General features: G+C 48.6%; 1 protein-coding gene across 1 annotated transcript; it reads right to left on the bottom strand.

The window, feature by feature from the left end:
• Positions 1 to 1,166: 1,166 nt before the first annotated feature.
• Positions 1,167 to 16,658, bottom strand: RNF165 (ring finger protein 165). The gene is made up of 8 exons (XM_014959842.1): positions 16,375 to 16,658; positions 13,186 to 13,311; positions 8,835 to 8,964; positions 7,739 to 7,843; positions 6,921 to 7,016; positions 5,653 to 5,759; positions 4,313 to 4,464; positions 1,167 to 2,702 (listed from the first exon to the last, which is right to left on the bottom strand). The coding sequence occupies exons 1-7, from the start codon at positions 16,548 to 16,550 to the stop codon at positions 4,347 to 4,349; spliced, it is 858 nt and encodes a 285-aa protein (XP_014815328.1). The 5' UTR covers positions 16,551 to 16,658; the 3' UTR covers positions 1,167 to 2,702; positions 4,313 to 4,346.
• Positions 16,659 to 18,372: the final 1,714 nt, after the last annotated feature.

Genomic DNA, 18,372 nt, shown 5'->3' on the forward strand with positions numbered 1-18,372 from the left:
TGGGTTTGGGGGGGGGACGGGACTGGCTGAGCACATGCGTCGAACCCCACTTCTGTCCATCCACGGCCAAGCATCTGCGCTGACCAAGAGTGGTTATGGCTTAAAGCTTAAAGTATTATCAAGGGTGCTCTAACCCCCTTGCGGGGCTTGAGCACTTGATATTCAGGAGCCTTTTGGGGAAGGGCAGTGCGTTGTGAGAGCGGCACAGCCGGGGATGGGGATGGGGATGGAGATGCTAGGCCACCGCTGCAGGAGCGGAACTCCAGCTCAAGGCTGGTCCCCTCCTTGGGGACAAGAGGTCTCCCGTGCAGGTCTCAGTTCCACAGTGGATTAAAAAAGCTCCAAGTTGAGGTTTCCCCCTTAATAGAGGGGGAATGAAACCCACCAATCAAGAAGACCAGTGTTGAGGTCTTCTGCTCCAGGCTTCCTTCACAGCTGGGTTATGAAAATGCTCGTGGCCAGGCGTTACAAAGGGACGCCAAATCACTCTGGCATCCAGCCCAGCCCCTCTCATCCAGACCAGGGCTCAACCCTTAAAAATTGCAATGAATCCTTTCGTTTTGTTGCCTTCAAACTCGGGCTCAATCGGTCCCTCCATCCTCCCCACAGAGGGGGGTGAAAAGAGCCAGACTGAGCACCGACAGGCACCAAAATTTGGCCAGAACCACCACAGCTGGGGCTTCCTTCCTCAGCCTTTGAAGCAAATTTGTGGAGTCTTGCACTGAACACATGCATTGTCCCCAAGCACAGCCTTGTAGCAGGGGCCCGCTGGGTGTTATTGCAGGGTAACACATGCAGCAAGAGCAGTAGCATCACCAGCAGCAACGGGGACAGGGCAGGAACCGACCGAAATGTTTTGGTTTTGGCAGAGGGCCCTTAACTGCCTTCAATGCACCAAGGACGCAAGTGAAAGGATCACCAGAGTTTGATTATGAGTGCAAATAATATTCATATATATATGTGCTAAACACAGTCACTATATTGCAGTTTTTCCACTATGTCACAGCATACAGAATCAAAGGTTTGCATTTTTATGGAATGTATCCAAGGTAACAGCACCACAGTAATACAGTTTGTAATCACACACCCTGATTTTTTTCTCTTTTTTTTTTTTTTTTTCTGAAAAAGCAAGGGTGTTGCAGAGAGAAGGAAAGCAACCCCTGATTTTTTTTTTTTTTTTTTTTTTTTTTTTGACAAGATAAGCATTACCCCCACATCCCATGTTTAATCTTTTTTTTTTTTTTAAAGTACCGATGCATGCAAAGCATTCCATTCCCAGAAACAATGCAAAAATGAGGTAATAGGAGTAATAAAAAAAATTAGTATTAATTTCTAAATAAATAAATTATAATTAAAAATGCAAAAAACAACTATAAAAATAATTAAATAAGAACCCACAATATCTACAAGTTAGTCATAAATTATGATTGTTAAATATAAGGCATTTAAACTCACAAAACCCTGTAAACTATCAATGTTTTGTTCCTAGAGACTTTTTGTTGTTTGTTTCGGGTTTTTTTTTGTTTGTTTGTTTTTAGACTCACCCTATTATCGCAACCTACTCGTACAAATTATTTAAACGCAAAGGAACCTGACACACCGATGCAACTCCAGACGCTGTGAATTCGCACGCACCTCGGGATCAGTCACTCACACGAGACCACGGGAGTTTGGTGCTTTTCTTCACCAAGGGTTGTTTTTTTTTTTTTTTTTTGTTCTGTTTTGCTTTTTTTTTTATTTTTTTTTTAAAAACTGTGCTTGTTCGTTAGGCAAATAGTAATACTTTCGCATAGGCTTTAAGAAAACGCGCGGTTTGGAAGCGCTCCTCCACCCCTCCCTGCCGGGCTAGGGTCTCAATTACCCCGTTCCTCCCCATTTCATCCCCAGCTCACGCCTGGACAGACCAGACCAGATTACAGTGTATTTTACCAGCAAAGCCTTGCTTTGCTTGTCCGTATTGTTAGTATTATTTTTATTATTTTTAATGCTGCTTCAATCTGCTGCTGCTGGAGCAAGCCCCGTAGGCATCGATGGATTACTCCTTGACCCGTGGACATCAGGGCTCGGATCAAAACATCCCCCAAGAAGACATCACTTGCTCTGGGTGGCAAATATATCACAAAATCATCAAATCACAGAATAGTTTGGGTTGGAAGGGACCTTTAAAGGTTATCTAGTCCAAACCATCTGCCGTGAGCAGGAACATCTTCAATTAGAACAGGTTGCTCAAAGCCCTGTCCAACCCAACCTTGAATGTTTCCAGGGATAGGGCATCTACCACCTCTCTGGGCAACCTGGGCCAGTGTCTCACCACCCTCACTGTAAAAGATTTCCTCCTTCTATCTTCCCGATATGCCACCATGTGTCCTCCTCCATTCCCTCCTACCTGCATGGGCACAGGAAGAGAGGGGCTCCTGCACCCTTGCACCCAGCAGGGCTCCCCTCTTTCTCTCCCTTCTCCATCTGGGAAGAAAAAGATCTCTGGGGTGTCTCTGAAGTAGGTATTTTCCAACTACAGCTCACGGGAATCCCGCAGTCTCTCCGATGGTGATTTATGATTGTTCTTACTTGGAGAGCACCTCTTGGCTCCAGCCAAACAGATGCTCAGGGGAGCCAGAAATCATCCCCGCCACACCAGCACTTTCAGTATATAATGTTCCTGACTAATTGCCCTTGCTCCTCGGTGTCTTTCTTTTGCTTTCCTAGTATGCAAAAAAAAAAAAAAAAAAAAAAAAAAAATTTTTAAAAAAAGAAAAAAAAAAAAAAAAAAAAAAATTTTTTGTGGGTGAGACCGATTTTTTCCTAATATAAAAAAAAAAAAAAAAAAAAAAAAAAAAAGAAGTATTTAAAAAAATGGAAAAAGAAAGAAAAAAAAAAAGATTTTTGGTTGTGAATGCCAGTTCTCCAGAGGGTCTTCAGCTCGGTCCCTACGGTTGGTGTGCTGAGGTCTTTATTTCAGGGGGAGCTTGGATGGCAACTGCTCTCTCCTTCAGGGAACTACCTCCTAATCCCCATTTGAGCGTTAATGCAATTAGGTTTCCTCCCAACAACTGCTCCATCCTCCGCACGGATACAGCCTGACACGTGCATCCACACACACACCAGGGGGGTGCAGCTGCCCGTGCTTTGGGGCAGGGCCACAACCCAGAGAGAAGCAAACCCCCCTTCCAACCTGCCTTCCCCCAAACAAGCTGAAATGTTCGCAGCCTCAGCAGTGCCTTGAGAGCATTGAGTTTTCTCCCCCACTGTTTGTCAGAGATGGTTTTTCCACAGGAGAGGAGTTGGTGGCGTGCATCCCTCAGCACCTCTCTGGCGGTATTATACCCCAAAACACAGCTATGGGCACTGACTCCCCTCACCAACATCTTGGACCAACGCTGGCAGCGGATGGTGATGCCAGCCAGCCTCACAGCCCACAGGAGAAAGCATCACGGACAGTGGCAGCCACAAAGACAGCCCTTCCCTGGATTTCGATATGCCAAGAGACTTCGTTAAGGTACGGAAAGCAAAGAAACAACATCTACTCCAACATTGTGCCCCTACAGAAAGCATCCAGCACCAGCAGATAAGCAGGAACGAAGCTTCTCCCTATTGCTTCATTCATTCTATTCCCCATTATTATTTTTTTTTGTTGTTTTTTTGTTTTGTTTTTTAAGCTTCTCTAGATTTGCAACACACTGTAAACGCAAGGAAAGGAAGCACACGCGGCGGAGGCAAAGAGCGCAACCCTTCTGACTGTAAACAGGATTTTGCTTTTTTCGCCTCTTTCCCTCCCCCCCCTAACAAAGAGGGTGGGAAAGTTGACCTTTTTATTCCCCATCTGCAATGTATTAATCAGGCACCAAAATAAGGAATCCATGAAAAAATATTTGGTGCAAATTAGGTAACAGCAACATGTCCACCACAAGATGAGTAGGGCATCAAACACAACATTTCTTAAGCTAACATGCTCCAGCTGCCATCCATAGAAATAGCTAAAGGACCCCTAACATGTTTCTACATATTCGAGAGGTATATATACAATCCTCATGAGATGCAGGATTGACAGGCCAGACTACCACAACTAGTTCCTTCATGTTCAACACTAAATCTTCTGCAGCACGGGGTCTCTGAGCTCCGGGAATGCCAGCTCCCTTTCACCGGGCCCGTATCCTGCGTATGTGCAATATCTCCTACCACTAGATATTGTACCGCCAACTCATCCTCCTCCTCCTCCTCCTCCTCCTCACTAACGTGCCTGCAGACTTTTCCTCTCAATCAAAATGGCTCAGAAGGCAAAAAATTTTGCTGCAAGGGTTTATGGCCATACGACCTGGTAAGGAAAATGGTGTGTCCAGCCAGTCCTTTCAGCTATCCGAGCCGAGCTGTGTTTCAATGTCCACCCTGCAGATTGGGCACTTCTTGCTGGTGGCCAGCCACTGGTCCACGCACACTTGGTGGAAGAGATGCATACAGGGCAACCGCCTGTGGAGAGAGAAACATCACCCCCTTAGGATGGAGGAGGTCCAGGGGTCCAAGAAGAACCAGAAAGCAGCAGCCAGGACTTCTTCAAACATGGAAAAGCACCAATGTACTGACACTGATGCTGCCTAGGTCCTACAGCCTTCCCAGGCCACACCAGCTCACACAGGGCAGTAGGTCAGAGACAGTTTCTCCTTAGCTAAAAGCATTTTAAAATAACCCCACATCCTCCTAACTTGAGTTGTTCCAGTTATTAATCACCCTGGCTACTGCTTTTTAACCTTTCAGGAGTATTGGGTTATACTTTAAAGCCTCTTGGTTCTTTATCATTGCAGCTCATTAGAGGTCAGGCGGGTCCCCACCGCTCCCATGGTGTGCCCATGGGGGGTGTCTGGTGTGCCCCAGGGAATGTGGTTGCTTCTCAACTACATCATCTTTGTCATCTCTTCATTCACCCTCGCGAGCCAGAGGGACCCTGAACCACAAAGACCCACAGAAAGAGGATCAAAGGGTTTTTTTAATGGTTTAAGGCAATTAAAGGGTGAAGACTGGACCAGGTGCAGCTGCACTGCCCACCTGCAGCTCCTTCAGCCATGGTAGCTTAGCCCCTTGCAATTGTTTGTCCCCATCCTCTGTCACAAGCAGAGATTTGACCCAGCCAAGAGCCTGGGGACGTCTGTGAGGGATAACTGGGGCTTTGTTGTTGGCTCAGGATGACTCCATGTGACCGTGCTGGTGGAGTAATCTCACTTATTCTGCAATAAAGCAGTTCCATCCTGGCCATAAGCCAAACTCCCCTGGACTTTACATCCATGCTCATTTTATCATACTTTGGTCATCTGTCAAGTTCAGACATTGATGTCCCCGAGCTCCAGATGGCTGTCTGAGGCCTGGGACCCATTCTTCTCTGACAGTTGCCACCTGGCCCGTTGGCACAGCCTTGAAGCAGGTGATCCAAACCCAGGAGATACTATAAAAACTTGGCTCTCCTGCTGCTGCAGAGCTCTTCCCACCCACAGCCAGTACCAATATCCATCTAAACGGCATTTGTTTTCCCACACCCCGCAACAGCCCAAGTGCGTTTGTCAGGACAAGAACAGCGACAAACCCACCAGCACACGGTGGCATTAATCCCAATAAACACAACTCAGATGGCATCAAGAGGCAGAAGAGGAGATGGAAGTCTCATACCTGACGTCTTCTCCGTCTTCAAGCATGGACAGACAGATTGTGCATTTCTCGTCGGTGTCTGACTCTTCTCCATCCTCTTGCTCAGCTTTGCCCTCCTGCGGTCTTCTCTACAGCAAGGTTACAGAGATAATTTGGTTAGGACTTGACTTTCTAGTGCTCTCCCAAACCTGGGTAGTTGCAGGAAGGCAAATAATAAGAGCTTCATCTATCAGCCAGATCCTCCAGGTTGGAGAAACCAGCCCAGCCAAAGTAGCCACCAACATGCTGCTGGTTGGCCCACTTCCTTCCGGGGCTGATGGTAGTGTCTCAAGGAACAGCCTGTCTTCTGGTGCCCTGACACAGCCCCCCACCACCTCCTTCATCCTCCTTGCAGTGGGGATAGTCTCCTTTTCTGGAGGCTTCTCCTAGAGACCCCAAAGCACTTGGGGCCACCACAGCCAAGAAGGGCAACCACTGTGCCCCATGGCATCTTGGTTACTGGCCCAGCCCCACACTGCTCCGTGGGGTAGTGTTTAGTCTGTCAGCTCTCCTCTTTTCTCTCCCCCTTGCACATCTATTCCTATTAATATCATTTTTCTGGATCCACTGGAGATGCAGTCAAAGGACGTGCGCAGCAGGAGTTGACTCACTTCCAACCTGGGCAATACCATGTCCCTACTTGTTACTGCCCAGCTGGGAATGACCAACATGTGAAATTACTGTGCAAACAAGCACTTTTCCCATTTTCTATTTAGCAAGACCCCCAAAAATGGCACCCATTTCCTTACAGGCAGGAGATGAGCTCCAACAGAGGCGTCACCTCTTGCAAAACGAGGGGAGGACAAGCTCCCCCAAGCCATGGAGCCAGTGCCCTCATGGCAGGGTGCGCGGGCAGCGCTGCTTCCATGCAGAATGGGGTGGGTTTGCATGCACAAAGCCCCCTTGGTGTGTGCACTTTCTTACCAGGTGCGGACAGGGGGGAAATTGCACCCGCTGGGTGGGAGAAGGTTGAGACCCTTTTGAAAATTTGGCCCGCAGCTTCCTAGCCTAGAAGTGAGAAACAGCCAGCTGAGCTACACCACCGCTTCAGCCCAGGAGCCCCACAAGATATTACAGCACCAATTCTGGATTTTACATTCCTCCCCCATTTTGGGGAATATTGATGGTGTCAGTTGGACAGCCCTGAGGACTACGACCCACCAAAGTCCTTCCTTCTGTCCACTCCATACCCACAACCCTTGGCCAACTGAGATGGGCTGACAGCCATGGTGCAGTTTTGGGGTGCTCACCTTCTTGTACTTGTGGGGGAAGGTGAACCTCTCAATGGTGTTCTGGACGGCACCCCGGCTCACGCTGCCCAGCCTGTCCTCCAGCTGCAGCAGCTCCTATGGCAAAGCAACATCAACATTGTTCCTGAGGCACAATGTCCCACCAGTCCACTCTACCTGCTGGGGACCAAGGTTCCCTCCTGCTCTCTCCTCAGCAGAAATGTTCATCAAAACCAAGTCATAAAGTCATATAAAGATTTGGGTTGGAAGGGACCTTAAAGACCATCTAGTTCCAACCCCCTGCCATTGGCAGGGACACCTCCCACCAGACCAGATTTCTCCAAGGCCCGTCCAGGCTAGCCTTGAACCCCTCCAGGGATGGGGCAGCCACAGCTTCTCTGGGCAACCTGTTACAGGGCTTCACCACCTCATCAAAGCATTCATGCTTTGATAATGGACCTAAATCCTGGCTCTTGGACCAATAACTAAGGGTTCAAGGCAGAGACCAGAGAGCTGGATATCCAATATTTCAGAAGTCAGAGTGTAATTTGATCTCTGTTTGACAGGCTGGGAAACAAAACCCCGTAGAACTGGAGCACTTCTTTCACAGACATGAAGGGAGCCAGAGTCAACCCAAGCCAGATGCAGGCAGCCTGGAGCAAACCATCCTTTACCCAACCCCCTCAACCCCTTTGCCTCCCAGTTATTATTATTCAAATTTCTGCACGACTCAGTGCAACTGCCATGCCACCAAACAGTCTTAAAAGTTTATGCTAGAGCTTGTGTAGATTCACAGCACTTAAAATTTTAATAACAACTCTAGTCCCCGAGAGACGTACTTCATAGCTCTCCCGCACAGCGGATGTGTGCCTGCTTGGGTTCAGTCCCTGAAGAGCAAGCAGCTGAAGCTGAGGATAAGGGTAATTTCTGATTTCGTGAACAACCTGCGAGAAGTGAGGGAGAGAAATAAAGCCACATGTATACCTGCATATAGAAATCCCTCGTGTACCCCGATTCAAATTTAGTGCTTTAAAAATTCAAAATGAAAGAGCACACTCATACCTTCCCCCATGGAAGACTTCTAACAATAACAAAAGAAAAAAAAAAAAAAAGATTTTATTAAATAGATCTCCTATAAACAATAACTAAAAACAAGCACTTTTTCTGAATAAACTGTTACAGTAATTCCTGTTGCTATAACATCACAGTTCCAAACTCTCGACATGGATTAGCTTAAAAAGAGATTTTATTTATTTTTAAGTGGGTGGATTTCTCTTCATCCAAGCTTTGATTACTTTAAGCCCTGCTGTAGTACGCCGGTGTCAGGGTCTAGCTATGGCCAAAGGGAAAAAACACCCTGGTGAGGTTTTCTGAGGATGCTTTAGGGATTAGCCATGCTCTGCATGGCTCTGCTCCAAACACAGTGCCCTGCCTGGGGAAGGGATGGTAAATGGTCCCACTCAGCCTGTCTTCTCCTCAAACCCCATCTCCACCTCTGCAAAAGGTCAGGAAAAACCTTTAGGGATGGCATCAAGGCTGAGGTAGAGGCACAACGATGAGATGAAGGATGGTCGTCAGGGCTGAGTCACTTACTGCCAACCCTTCTTCAGGCAGGGAGCCCGCCATTGGTCCAGGTATTAACGATATTATTAGCAATGACTGCTGAGTCTCTCACATTCTGCCCAGGTTTTGCAGACCAGCTTGTGAGCGTGGTGCTGCAAGCGGCGGACCGAATCCTTCCAGAGCAGCAGCTGAGCTTTTCTTTTCCTTTCTCTAATCCAGAGTGCAACATTATCCTTTCAGACACTCCCTCCCACGGCCGGAGATAAGTGGGATTCGCAGTAAGACAGGTGATAGAAAGATAGCAGCCTTTATTTTGACTGCCTTCTGGCAGACAATGCATAAAACATTTCTGGGTAGAGGCGTTTCACTTACCATCTGTGTCGAGGATGTGCTTCTGGGGAAATGGTGCATCCGAGGTGTAGCTAAGTAATGCTGATAGGGCTGAGGGACCGGCCGGACCTGGAACTGGGCATGAGTCAGTCCTGCATCCACACTGAGGTCCCTGTGGGCACGAGGATGGAGATATATAAGTTTTTGACTGCAGGGCTTTCATTGCATGGCTTACAGCCGGTCATATCATGCTCACAGGGCAACCTCCACCACCGGTGGGCTCCAGGCTGGTGTGGGTCCCTCAGCCCACACCATCCCTCAACCTGGGGTGATGCTACTCCTTGGGAGGGATTTTCCTCCAATGTGGATAATCTCCCACCCAGCTGGCATGAAGGAGAGAGGGGTTGTTCTTATGCCAGTTAGCATTTGTGCGAGCCGGGGTCAAAAGCTGCAGAGACACAACCCGCAAACTTCAGAGCAAGAGGATTTTGGTGGCTCAAATCGATCCCCAGGCTTGATAACTCTACCCAGCCAGACCAGGTCCTCCCTATGCTGCCGTCACTGCAAACAGTTACATTTTGCTCTGAATATTTTGCAGGAATACTACAAATTACCCTGGGGACATGATGATGAACCATTCTGGTAGTTGTTAGGAGCCAGCTAGGCACCATCTGGGGGTTCTTGAAGTGCCTGTGCTCTCCTTGGAGGTCTCCCAGCCCAGGTCATGGTAGGACTTGGGGTGACAAGGGAGTCTGTACTTTTGCCTTTCCCAGCCTCAGGGAATTCCAGAACTGCTTTGCGCAGAAAATGTAAAGGTTTTTAGACATTTCTGAATTGGGCTGCTGTAGGAAACCATGTCACATGGCCAACAGGCCAATGCCAATGAAGCAGAACATCCCCGATGGTCCCTCTTGCCTGCAGGCAGCCTGACCTAGGCAGAGCTGGTGCATTTGGGCACTTTGTCCCTCCAGATAAACATCCCAGTTCAATCCCAGGACTTGGTGTGATCGTGATCCTGGCAAAAGCCACAGCCCTGCCCAATCCACCACTCAGAGACAAACTGCAACCCCATCCCCATGCCGTGTGGAGGGGACCAGAGTAGACCTATGGCAGCATCTCCATCTGTAATCCAATTAGCCCATCCCTCATCTCTCCAACCGAAGAGTCTCTCAGCAAACAAGTGCTTTGAACGTCCTTCACTTTATCATAATTACAAGAGCCGGCGCTCTAATAACCCTTGTCTTCACATTTGCCAAGGCTGAGCTAATTAGAGCACAAGGGGTGGCTTCCCGTTCCAGCTCTGAACTTCCCTATCCCTGCGCAGGGGGACAGCAGGAGCCAGCGCCACGGCTGGTTAGGAGCAACCCAGACATGTCCTCCAGCAGCTGTGAAACTGCTTTGGCCCAACAGCAGAGAAGGGACGTGAGGGGACAGTAAATGCAGGAATCCTTTACCCAGAACAGTCCGTGAACCAGGCAGCAGCTCCCGTCCTCTAGGACCCCCCTTATAAGACACCTTGTTGAAGCAGAGGTGAGGGACTGTCTTTACTGGTCCAGTGCTAGCCATGTGCTAGACGGACAAAACCTGGCAGAGGGTAAAACCCAGCAGGCAACTGGCAGGAACACAGCCAGGGTGAGAATCCACAGGACTGGGCATCTTCCAGGTCCCGCATCACAATTTTGCATATTTATCCAATTGCTGCAGATTGATCCCAGGTGGATGGGAGGCTCGGCTGGAAATCAGGAGGCTTTGGGTCCATTCCCAGCCCTGCCACATGAGCTTGACCATTTCATCCCTGCCTTCCCATATTCCCTGTCTACAAAGCAGAGGCAATGATCCACAAAGTGCTTTGAGATCAAGGACCGAAGAGACCTCATGAAGAAGAAAAGCCATTGCTAACTTGCATGAATAATTGCAATAACAGCGCTGCAGAACTGTTTGTGCACCAGTGCATCTAGAGCCTGAAAATCTGATATTGAGGCTCCTGAAGTGATGCTGTGGGTCTACATAAGGACCCAAAGCAGAACACTGCACTAAATGGTGTTTACTCAGGGTTTAGGAGTGAATAAGCAGAGCACATTAGCTGCAGAAAACCGAAGACAACCATCACCTTCCAGCCTGTGCTACATAGACAATTTTACAGGATCTCAATGCTCACATGTGAGGTTCAAGAGCCTATGGTACAGGGGACTCCAACAGCCAAAAAGTGAAAGATAAGGATCCAGATAACAGAATCACAGAATCTTCATGGTTGGAAGGGACCTTTGAGATCATTGAGGCCAACCACAAAAAAAAAAACAAACCCAAAGAAACCAACAACACAAGAAAAAAAACCACAAAAAAACCCACAAACAGACACAAACCAACAACCTTGGGCACTAGAGCATGCCCAGAAGTGCCACGTCTACATGTTTCTTAAATACCTCCAGGGATGACAACTCTACCACCACCCTGAGCAGGCAGTTCCAGTGCCTGACCACCCTCTCAGTGAAGTAATTCTTACTGATATCTAATCTAAACCTCCCCTGCCCTAATTTCAGGCCACTAACAGGTTGGATGATGGCCGCTAAGAGCACGTGCAGAAGATGATTTAAGGAGCCAAAGGGGAGTTTACTGCTTCTTCACCAGAAGACTTTACTTGAGGTTGGGTTGTCCGTGATGACCGATCACCTTCAGATCTTCCTTCCACCCCTGTTTCCCACAACAGTATCCACCACCTACCACCTCCGAGCCAGCGCCGCTGATGCTCATGGGGTAGTAACACATCAGAGGGAAGTTCTTATATCTTGCCACTGGGCAAAACTGTACGTGTGCCCCGAGGGGAAGTGAGTCACCCAAGTGTACACACACAGTGTATGATTTCTATCAACCCCACTCCTCAGGTTTTTATAAGGCGATGGAGCAACACAGGGCAGGGGTTGGAGGGGGAAGGAGGAAGGAGGAGGGGAACAAAAAGCGATGTTTTATTAGATCCTTCTAATGGTTATAATTAAACACTCTGTGCTGAAAGAGAGGCTGAAAGAATGGCTCTCTCCAGATGGTACGTGAACCACTTCGCAAACTGATCTGAACAATGTCACCCCGGCCAAGTTCAGCTTACGGTGGTGCCAGTAATGGGAACACCTGAGAAGAAAATGGCAGAAGGATCTGTCCATGTCTTAGGTTGCATGCTATTACCCTGGAGGGGGAACACATTCCCCCTGTGTTAAAAGGGCTCTCTGTTTGCAGAGCAGAGCGCTCAGATGTTAGGAAATGCCATAATTAAGATTTCCTGTGACATTTTATTTCGGTCCCCTTGTGCATACACATTGCGATTGTCTCTAATTACATGTTCACATGCTATTTTTTCCATTCAGTGCACAGAATGGACTTTGCTCAGCTAAAAGGCAGCTACTCTGAAGCACGCTTTTATTTTCTTGCTCCTCCGAGTAGGGCCCAGCACTTTATTAACTGCGCAAGAGCTCAAAACCAGCTCTGAAAATGAAACGATCAATTCTCTGCTCGGCTTTTCCAAGGTATCGAACGCTACAGTGGGAGGATGATTAACAGCTATCAATTCATTCACGCCACCCTGCGGGGAAGGGCCGCACCGTGCTCCCTAATTTAGACCACAGAAAAAGTTGTGGTTACTTTTTTTTGAATGCCTGGTGGACAGCAGAAGATCAAGTTTCAGACAGAAATGTTGGTCTACAGGAAAAAAAGACCCTGGCTGTGCCCTGCAGCAGGAAAAGCCCTTGGAGGAAGATTAAAGTCTGCAGTCTACATCCATGGATGGAGAGTTATGGGTTATATCAATGCTTCGATGTTATCATAAACATGCATAAAGAATCATAGGATCATAGAATGGTTCGGGTTGGAAGGGACCTTAAAGATCATCCAGTTCCAACCCCCTGCCATGGGCAGGGACACCTCCCACCAGACCAGGTTGCTCCAAGCCCCCTCCAACCTGGCCTTGAACCCCTCCAGGGATGGGGCAGCCACAGCTTCTCAGGGCAGCCTGGGCCAGGGTCTCACCAACCTGACAGCAAAGAACTTCTTCCTGAGATCTACCCGAAATCTCCCCTCTTTCAGTTTAAAACCATTTTCCCTCATCCTGTGGCTCCCCTCCCTGATCAAGACTCCTCCCCAGGTTTTCTGGAGCCTCTTTAGGGACTGGAAGGGGCCCTAAGGTCTCCCTGCAGCCTTCTGTTCTCCAGGCTGAACAACCCCAACTCTCTCAGCCTGTCAGGCTTTAGAAGCACCCACAGCCTACCCATTGCACATTGTATCTGTTGAGCTGCACCATTAGTTTTCATGAAAGCATTGACACGCGATGACGTTCATCAACCCTTGCAACTCCCCCAGGACTTTCTAACGCCTCATTCAATGCACAAGGGAAACAAGGAAGACTTACCAGTCTGTGCCTTCGGCTAAGTACCTGGGCTGGGGCCCCATGGGTTGTGGAGTTTGCAGTTGGTGGCTGAAGTCAAAGCTGGGGTGTAGTCGGTGAGGCTGAACGGACATGCGCTCTTGAGCCCGCCTGTGGGGAGGAAGAGACCAGTAGGAGAGTTAGCCATGGAGGGGGCACTGGTACCTATGGCTCCTGCTCCGAGCCTGTGTTAATACACCAGGGGAAAACCCTAATGGTTGGGCTCGTGAATATGTGTCCAAGAGAAGAGTCCAGGAAGGTGTCAGGGACAATGGGAAGAGGAATCCAGAGCTGTGTCGTTTACTCATGGTCACCATGGACATAAGGCAGGCTTCCGCTCACCCCCTGCAGCACCCACAAGTTACAGGAGATGCTCTTTGGTGGCAGCACAGGGAGAAAAAGAGGAAACCAAACCACTTCTTCCTTAGCAGCTTTGTGCCATTTGCACTATTTGCTTTTTCTCTGCTGTCGGCCCCATAAACAACACACGAGATAAAACACGTCCCTGGTTCAGACGTTATCCATCATCATAAAGAAGCTGTAGGTTGTCTCGCCTCCCCGTGCAGTTCATAAACTCCTGGGGAACCTCATTCATAACAGGACTACTCAGGAGTAACTGAAAGCAGAATTTACTCTCGCTGGCCTTTGCCAACATTTCTCTGGATGATGGACAGGCCAGGCTGGCATCCAGCTCCTTCTCCTCCAGCTCCGCTGCCTTTGCGGGCAGGGAAGGGAAAGCAGTAGAAATTACAGCAAGGTTTTTCTAGGGATTTGAGTTTCTTCTCGTGATTATTGCCCATTTGTGCTACTCGGGGTAAGCGCCTGGGTGGCTTGATGGGCGTTGACATCTGGAGAGAGATGAGGTGGATGCACAAGCAGGGTTTGCATCACGAACAAGCTCATGCTCCCTTGCTCCCTGCCGAGCCCCTGCTTACCAGTGGAGCCACGGAAAAGTAAATCTGCAGGAAAACACTAGAACAAACAGAGCAGGGAACCACTAGATAAAGAAATTTTTCATGCAGCCACAGCTCCGAGGCTTCACTTTTGAAAGGCATGACCCGGAATCCCATCACTGTGACCTTGTGCCACACACCTGTAAGGTCTCTGACACCCTCCTCCAATGCAGCTGTGCCTCCAGAGACCTGGCAAAGCCTCCCTGCCCGTTTCCACACCACAACCCACCTGCAAATGGAGCACTGACAGCATTTACCAAAGCAGCTTCTGCGTGGAATTGTGCTCCCTACTTTTATTTGAATTCAGCTTATGACTAAGAGATAAACACTTGTATCATCAGTGCCTCAGCCTCGCACATATTTGCTACCCAGTTATTAACTAATCATTAAATCCACCTAAAATCCAGCTTATGCAAAACAAAACAGGGATGAGAACACACAATTTTCAGACAGGAAGGGTATGGAAAGAAAGTGCTTTCTGTCTGCAGCATTCTTTCCCACTGAAGCATTATCGCAAAGACTCATCCTCTGACTCTTGATCCAACCCACAAATAGCATCCATGCGTTTCCAAATAAAGCTCTCCTCTCCTACATGGTATCTAAACCCCTCTCTCAAAAAACACAATCAGGACAAGGCCAGGCATCCATTTCCACCTCTGCTGAATTATAGTAATTATCTCTGCAGTCATCAGCCCAGTCTGAATTCAGGCTGCTTTCCGTGACTGAACACGCTGCAGGTCAATGGCATCATTCCCTCATAGATCTGGGAAGCCTACCTACACCCAGAGGAGCAAGTTCTTCATGTGCAAAACCTGATGGGACACATGGATACCATCTCTTACATGGTTTTAAAACAGCAGCTATGAGGAGGTAGCTTGTGCATGTAGTCTATTGCTCTCTCTGCCATGCAGGACAAGTTAACTTCAACATCAAAGTGTTATTGCCATGATTGTCTTACAATAATTAGAGCACCTCCTGACGAGGAAAGGCTCAAAGAGCTGGGGTTCTTCAGCCTCAAGAAGAGAAGACTGAAGGGAGACCTCATCTATGTTTACAAGTTCCTAAAAGGTGGGTTGAAGGATGATGGAGCCAGACTCTTCAGTGGTTTCCAGCGACAGGATGATTGAGCCAGACTCTTCAGTGGTTTCCAGCGACAGGACAAGGGGCAACGGGCACAAGCTGGAACATGGGAAATTCCACTCAAATATGAGGAAGAACTTCTTTATGGTGAGGGTGACAGAGCACTGGAACAGGGAGGTTGTGGAGTCCCCTTCTCTGGAGATTTTCAAGACCCGCCTGCATGCAGTCCTGAGTGATGTGCTCTGTGCAACCCTGCTTTAGCAGGGGAGTTGGACTAGATGATCTCTAGAGGTCCCTTCCAACTCTGTTAAATCTGTGAATCCATAATAGAATCATAGAATTGTCCAGGTTGGAAGGGACCTTTCAGATCACAGAGTCCAAGCATCAACCCAACACTGATAAAAACCACCACTAACCTATGTCCCTCAGCACCACGTCTGCCCGGCTTTTAAATACCTCCAGGGATGGCGACTCCACCACTGCCCTGGGCAGCCTCTTCCAGGCTTGACAACCCTCTCAGTGAAGACATTTTTCCCAATACCCATCCTAAACATCCCCTGCTGCAACTTGAGGCCATTTCCTCTTAATCCCATCACCTGTTCCTTGGGGGAAGAGACTGACCCCCCCTGGCTACACCCTCATTTCAGTGGGTTGGAGAGCGAGAAGGTCTCCCCTCAGCCTCCTTTTCTCCAGGCTGAACACCCCCAGCTCCCTCAGCTGCTCCTCACAAGACTTGTGCTCCAGACCCTTCACCAGCTCCATTGCCCTTCTCTAGACACACTCCAGCTCCTCAATGGCTTTCCTGTCGTGAGGGGCCCAAAATTGGACACAGCCCTCGAGGTGGGACCTCATCAGCACCCAGTACAGGGGGACTGTCACTGCTCTAATCCTACTCATAATAGGTGATCTTGGGACATACTAGATGAGCACGGTACAGGTCCTTGTGGGAAAGGTACACCTGTAGGTGCAACCTGCCCTGCACCACCTTCTGGTGGATGCATCTTAGGGGTACACAGGAGAACTTGTGAAGAAAACCCAACGTTACCAGCACCTACTGCCAGGGCTTTGCAGAAACCACTTTGCTGAAGCGAGGCTGATGTAGCTTCTCAGCGTTCCTACAGGAAGAGTAAGACCCCCTTACCTGGGATGGGGCATGAGCCGGCGGTGCTGTGCCTCAAGGAGCTGCTGCTGGAGGAGGTATTGCTGGTGAAGCGCCTGAGGTAGGAAGGAGGGTCCGGCCACGTCCTGGAAGGGCAGGGCTGGCACCGGTGCCAGGGGCTGGTGCAGGGGACCACTGTGCTGGTGCGCGGGGGCCATGTGGGGGGTCAGCCCCGGCTGGGGCTGCACCGCGTGAGGCAGGGTGAAGTCGGCAGAGAGCTGAGGCTGGGGACCCAGGTGGAAGTGCCGGCAGGAGGTAGCATGGGGATGCTGAGACCTTTGAAAAGGAGCACCTGGAAGAGAAGAGCATGGCCGTCATGGGGGACAGAGGCGTCCAGGGAGCCCCAGCCTGGTGACTGCCCATCCAGGGCAAGAACTGGGCAAACAGCTTTCTCTCCTCTGCCAAAAAGGTTGAAAAACAAAAGAGAACAGGTCAGTTAATGTGAATTACATGGAAAAAATGATGATTTTGATTAATAGTTTTTCTCCTCCAAAAAACACTGGTGACTTTTTGGCTCCAAAATGAAGTGTATAGTGATGCAAACTGCTTCAGCTTGTTTTGGTTTGCCTGTCTTAAAGAGAAAAAGGACAACAATTTTAGTAGGGCCTGTTGCGACAGGACAAGGGCTATTGGTTCTAAACTAAAAGAGGGGACATCCAGACTAGATAAAAGGAAGAAATATTTTGTGATAAGGATGGTGAGACACTGGCCCATGTTGCCCAGGGAGGTGGTAGATGCCCCATCCTTCAAAACATTCAAGGTCAGGTTTGATGGGGTTTTGAGCAACCTGATCTAGTTGAAGATGTCCCTGCTCATGGCAGGGGGGTTGGAAAGGTCTCTTCCAACCCAAATCATTCTTCAATTCGATGAAAAAACCTTGAAATTTTAAAAAAGGAAAAAAAAAACTTGATGAAAAAGCCTTGAAATTTTAAAAAAGGGAAAAAACCCCCTGTTTTCTAAAACATGTTTTCATGAGCTCACCAAGGTTTTCAAAGCTTGCTAACTTTCCCTGCAATTCAACTTATTTCTTTGCCTGTCTAAAACCAGGCAAGGAAATAATCTCTAAGAAAGTGTCTCTTGCTGACTTCAGGACATGGATGACACACCTTCCACCTCTGAGAACTGGTATTAAGACTATGGGTCTTTGCTGAGAGCGTTCAATAACCCATCCTGTTGAGGTGCATGCAGGGGGAGAGCGGCTGTGGGAAACACAGCAATGGGCTGCTATGAGACCAGCCATGGAACTAGTGGGAAGGAGGAAGAAATGAGGTGTGAAAGGTGTCCATACAGGGGGCTTTTTGCAAAACATCTGGCACTGGCTTGCACCTCCCTCGAGATCCTTGCTTGGATGGTCCCTTGGTCCAAACTAGCATGTTAGTTCCCACATTCCTGGAGCATTTACAGGCATCATGGCAAAACTTTTGGTTCTTAAGCTAGGGTGAGAGGCAGCTCAGACATGAAGGATGAGACTTGAGTCTCATCCTATCAATCAGAGATGCCTCTTTGTTGAGGATAAACCCCAGGATGGGACACCTCTCCTTTTACAGGGTCTTTTGAGCACCTCATCTCCCTCAAAACTCCCCCTTTTTTTCTTTTTATCCAGGAACAATCACAAGAGACACTGAGTGTCATCCCAAGACACAAGCCAGACATGCCCATGATGCCTTCTTCACCCAGACCCCTTCTGCTCACAGCTCCCTTCTGCCAGCAGGTAGGGCCAGTCCATCACAGCAGCTGAAGGGAGCCCTGACCGCTTTCTGTTCACGTACATATGGAAATGGAAGATGCATAAAGCAGGCCAGATGCCAGCAAGAGAAACAACATGAGAAGACCTAACAGAAAGGAATGGCTTGCAGAATTGTGCATAAGTAATTACACACAGCATCTCTTAAATACAATCTAATCCTCTGTAGAGCTCCTCTGAGAGAGGCAGTGGGCAACAAATGCCACCAGGAGCAGAACTTAAGGTGGTAATTTCTC

The sequence above is a fragment of the Calidris pugnax genome, unplaced genomic scaffold (assembly GCF_001431845.1).
Source record: "Calidris pugnax isolate Ruff unplaced genomic scaffold, ASM143184v1 scaffold474, whole genome shotgun sequence".
In the NCBI taxonomy this organism is placed as follows: Eukaryota; Metazoa; Chordata; class Aves; order Charadriiformes; family Scolopacidae; genus Calidris; species Calidris pugnax.